The sequence below is a fragment of the Helianthus annuus genome, chromosome 2 (assembly GCF_002127325.2).
Source record: "Helianthus annuus cultivar XRQ/B chromosome 2, HanXRQr2.0-SUNRISE, whole genome shotgun sequence".
NCBI lineage: Eukaryota > Viridiplantae > Streptophyta > Magnoliopsida > Asterales > Asteraceae > Helianthus > Helianthus annuus.
This window is the reverse complement of record NC_035434.2, coordinates 24,008,274-24,013,179: the sequence shown is the minus strand read 5'-3', so window position 1 is coordinate 24,013,179 and position 4,906 is coordinate 24,008,274. Positions and strand designations below refer to the sequence as shown.

The 4,906-nt window shown below is 40.6% G+C and overlaps 1 protein-coding gene across 1 annotated transcript; it reads right to left on the bottom strand.

Annotated features, from left to right (window-relative positions):
* Positions 1–339: 339 nt before the first annotated feature.
* On the bottom strand, positions 340–3,960 carry LOC110887605. The gene is made up of 4 exons (XM_022135184.1): positions 3,384–3,960; positions 2,868–3,308; positions 1,982–2,770; positions 340–500 (listed from the first exon to the last, which is right to left on the bottom strand). The coding sequence occupies exons 1-4, from the start codon at positions 3,958–3,960 to the stop codon at positions 340–342; spliced, it is 1,968 nt and encodes a 655-aa protein (XP_021990876.1).
* Positions 3,961–4,906: the final 946 nt, after the last annotated feature.

Genomic DNA, 4,906 nt, shown 5'->3' with positions numbered 1-4,906 from the left:
TGTGAGTACAGACCCAAGGCAACGGCGAACTGAGGAAGTGTCATCCTCTGAGTCTTGCCGCAAATAGTAAAAGCTACGTCGTCTGTCGTCAAAAAATGCTGAAAACCCCCACCCCGGGTGTCCGTAAATGAAAAATTAGATAAAAAACTCTAAAGTAATCTTCCTGTGGGCCCGCTCTGCGGTGGCATGAAATAAGCGGTCCCACGGGGAGTTAGCTGGCATGAGCTCCCGGACCCGACCGATCGCTCCAATATCGGTGAAAAACTGAATATCAATGGTCCGAGGCGTATCCAGCACCATCTCTCGTAATCTGCCCAAAATCCTATACGCAGCCGTACCTCAGGGGATATTTCTAAGAAACTGCGTCGTCTCAGTAAAATCGGGCACAATCTCCTCCTCCTGTCCACGTCCACGTCCCCGTCCGCGTCCACGGCCCCGACCCTGACCCTGACCTCGACCTCTACGGGCCGCACCAGCTGCTGATGACTCAGCCTTACCGTCTGTAAAAATAACAATTACCACTTAGCAATTACTATACGTAAACATAAAGTACACGATCGTACGCGCAAGTATTATACGCACGTATACGCTACATACACCTTAGATATACGTTTCCTATACGCACGTATTATACGTCGCGGATACGCAAAAAATATAACAAATTGGGAATAAAATATAAGTTCATACGATCGTATACAACGTTTACGATCGTATACAGCTTTAACATTCAACCAGTATACGACCGTATATACAGTATACGATCGTATATAGGTTGAATATTCAAACATTATACGAGTGTATATAGTGTATACGATCGTATAACGTTTGAATATTCATCTGCTATACGAGCGTATATAGTGTATACGCTCGTATAACATTTAAATGTTCAAGTGTATACGATCGTATAATTGTATACGACCGTATACAATTAATTAATCAGTTACAATTTTCAGTTTGATTTTTTTTTCAAATTCAATTATACAATCGTAATCATTACGCCTATCTACGCTATTCGATCCTTTGCTATACAAGACCATAATCTAATATGTTACAGAATTTGAAAGTTTACTATACGAAAACATACCGTATAGGAAGAACGAGAAGAAAACGCCGAGGAACGCTATCCAAGAACAATCCGAGAGAAAACCGAGAGAATTTTTGATGTAATGTTGAGGCCGTATGGTGGAAATGAGGTCGTATAAAGCTTATACGATGTTTTTTTTCCTTTGTATACGGCCCGTATACAATAATTTAATGTTTTTTAACTCACTCGTATACTTAATATACGATCACTGTATACGAGGCGTATACATTTATACGGCCCGTATACAATTGAGTATTTTTCATTTTTGTTAAATTACTATATGCGGAAGTGACGAAGATATGGTCGGTATGTGTTAACGTTGATTCGTTTAAACGTTGTTTCAAATTCAATTTCAACAAGTTGGCAAAACATTTATATAACGTGTATGTTCATCATTAAAAATTTTCAAAACATGCAAATTGATTCGTTTAAACGTTTTTTCAAGTTCAATTTCAACAAGTTGGCAAAACATTTATATAACGTGTATGTTCATCATTACAAACATGCAAATAACATTTTATATTCATAGGGCACCTAAATCCACGTAATCCCTGGTCTTGTATTCATTAACGATCCTATTATATTGGTCAATACGTTCCTTGTAACAGTGATACCAACTTTCTGCTGGCGTATTCCGTGTCGCTTGTCGCCAGTATCCTGATAAGGTTGGCATTGGATATTCCCCTTCTAATCTGACGTGAATAAAATGGTTCCTGTTTACATGTACAAGCGCGACTGTTCGATGCGGAATACTTTCTTCGGCTGTTCTGAACATGGGAAAAAATGAAGCACAACCAAGATCACTTAATACGAGACAAACGACATTCCACCGGTTTGCTATCAGAAGCCCCGTGAAAGGCATTTGTAGCCACTTATGTTCATGTGCTCCGCGTATACCAGTCCAATCTAATGAATCCAGAACATTTTGATAACCAGGTCCATTTATCGTTTTCCATAATTCGTGGAACCGGTCGCACTCATCATAAAGCTGCGCCCGTATGAACGACCAGTCCCACTCTTTAAGCGATAAGCCGACCGCTATAGATCGAAACCCACAATTACCATCACCCTGCACATTTTGTATGTGACTGAGGTGTGGATAGAAGCAAGGTGGAATGAACTTTTTGAAGTGCATGAACATATTAACTAGTCCGACAGGCAGCAAAGGTAAGTCTGGTTGCTCTTCCTTTGATTTTGCGACCTTCTTTTTCGTTTTTGAATTCTTAGCGCCTTTCGCAATCTCGCCGAAGAACATAGGTGTTTCAGCATAATAACTTTGTGACTCGACAAACGTGCTGTGCCTGGAAGGTTCGATGATTGACTCTTGTGTGCCTAACCCAACGGGTGAATCACTATACTCGCCCTGCGTTGTAAACAAGCTGTGTCTTGAAGGCTCCGTAAACGAATCATCCTTCCTTTGTTGCTGAGCTTTTAAAGTTGGACGACCCCGTGTGTTTTTTTTTTGCACAACTGGTTGTTTGAGCTTCGTCTTATTGAGTTGTACCAAGTCCTTCATCTTTTGAAGCAGGTTTTTCTTGACTTCTCTCGGCTGGGCACTTAAATGTTGTTTGAGAAGCGCAAATTCGTCGTCTAAGTCGAAAGAGTCCACCTCGCTCGGTTTTAGTATGGGGTCCAAATTTAACTTTCTCCAAAAAGGGTCTATCAACTCCAATGGGATCATTTGACCTAAGAAACATATCAACAAACAACATAAAACGTCAATAAGATTTTGCGTGATCAAATGCTATGACTATAAAATGTGGTTGGTCGAATAATGTATTACCATTCGTTGTATACGGTTCCAACCGACACGCGCACGGCAACCCAGAGCTTGTATACAAACGGCACGCGCATGTACCGTTATATAACTTTAGTTTTTCTATTTCTTTTAATTCGTCGGATATCGACTCTAGGCAGGCATGAGAAACCTTCTTTCGTAAGAGATTAAATATTGGTTCGTTATGTTGACCCAATGTTCGGTTCCTGCTTGTTTCAATGCTGGCTTTGATTTCTGTCACCTGGTTTCTTATGAGCTTATCAATAAGTGGCACCACTTTCTCCAGGGTGTAATTAGAGTCGCCTAGGTACTGCTTCAAAAGGGCATGTTGACCTTCTGTCCTGTTCGTTGTACGTTGACCGAAGTTCAGATATTGGTCGCTCCAGAATGAAACAAACCGGTCTCTATATGGTTGTAACCAGATTGAATCCAAATAGTCCATAATCTCTGTAATCAAAGTCAAGTGCAGTTAAGAAAAGTCAAATAAATACGATTATTAAACAAAAATAATATAAAACTTACGGTCGGTTTTTTTGCGTGGCAACCTTGATCGTATTCGCTCGTACCAGTAGTTGTAGTCATGATCGGTCGTTAAGTTAATTAGCTCGCCCCACTTGTAAAAAAACCTGTCCCAGCTATCATCTGTTTTAAAGCTTTGCCTGCAATGCTTGAAGATGTTTTGCTGTATGTGCCACCTACACAATGAATGTCTAGCCCTGGGAAACACGGTTGCACATGCGTTCATTAGGGCGCGATCTCTATCGGTTACTATTACACGGGGTTTCATAACACTATCTAATGAGTGTTTCAACCTCTGTAGAACCCATGTGAAGTTTTCCTGTTTCTCGTTGCTTACGAACGCATGAGCAATGCAAAACGACATCAACGTGGATGTAACACCGATAATCTGGACTAGCGGCATTTTGTACCGATTCGTCTTGTAGGTGGAGTCTATAAGCAACACAATCGGGAAGGCGCGCCACAACATGTTCGACTCCGGGTGGATGAAGAAAACATCCTCGACCCGTTCGCCGTTTTGAGATGTTCTATGGTAAAAAACAAACCCAACCTTCTCCAACCGGTTGAAAAGTATCTGCATTGGAGTCTCGCCGACTTGTTCAATTCGAGCCAATTTGGCTCAAGCGTTGTATATGGTGTTTCTTGTTGAGACATTATGGGGGTTCTGTTCTTTAATGGCAGCAAGAATGTCTCGTGGTTTTATGTTCTGATGCGTCATTTGCTCCACCGTCCTCTCTTCTGATGGAGTCAACCTCATTAGGGACGGATGACCCTCTGGATACAGAAATGGTTTGTGGTTATGTTTAGCTTCCTCAACCCTTAGATCCCAATAACCTAACCTCTTTTTGTATGCCCCGATCAGTTGGAACTTGCAACCGGTTTTCCTGGTCCCGCTACGTCTGATCGTGGCTGTTGATTTGTACTCGCCGGCATAATCGCACGTAAGCCAGATTTTTAACGGCTGACCACTGCCCTGTTTATCGTAGATGGTGCGTTTGGTGACGAGGGCGTAGCCATTTACGCGTCCAACGTCTCTACACCACTCTACCAATTCATCCATGCTAGCGAATTTCTAACGAAAACACTTATATGTGTCAATTAATGATTAACCAATCGGTTTAGCTTTAGTATAAACGGGTTCGGGTCAGTTTCAGGTTGAACCTGCGAACCCGTTTGGGTTAACGGGTCGGGTTCGGGTCAACATGGTCGGGTTGGCGGGTGACCCGTTACACATTTATACTATATTATATTTTTTTAACAATATATTTTACGTCATAAATTAAATGGAGTGCGTATTTTTATGCCATGATTATAAGTTAAAAAAAGAAATTAACATAGATTTCATAATTTAAATATGATATTATATATATATATATATATATATATATATTTGTGTTTTTAAGTAAATTTTAACTTTAATATATTAATTTCAGAAAAAAATAAAAAAAAATTCGGGTTTAATGGGTCGTGTTCGGGTCAACCCATGAAAGTTCGGGTCGTGTTCGGGTTCTTATGTATGATACGAT

Excerpts from the sequence above, each read along its gene's own strand:
- LOC110887605 (XM_022135184.1), bottom strand. The coding sequence starts at position 3,960 with ATGCAGATACTTTTCAACCGGTTGGAGAAGGTTGGGTTTGTTTTTTAC. Across the intron at positions 3,309-3,383 it reads GCCACGCAAAAAAACCGACC|AGATTATGGACTATTTGGAT; the intron begins GTAAGTTTTATA and ends CTTTGATTACAG. Across the intron at positions 2,771-2,867 it reads GGAACCGTATACAACGAATG|GTCAAATGATCCCATTGGAG; the intron begins GTAATACATTAT and ends TATGTTTCTTAG.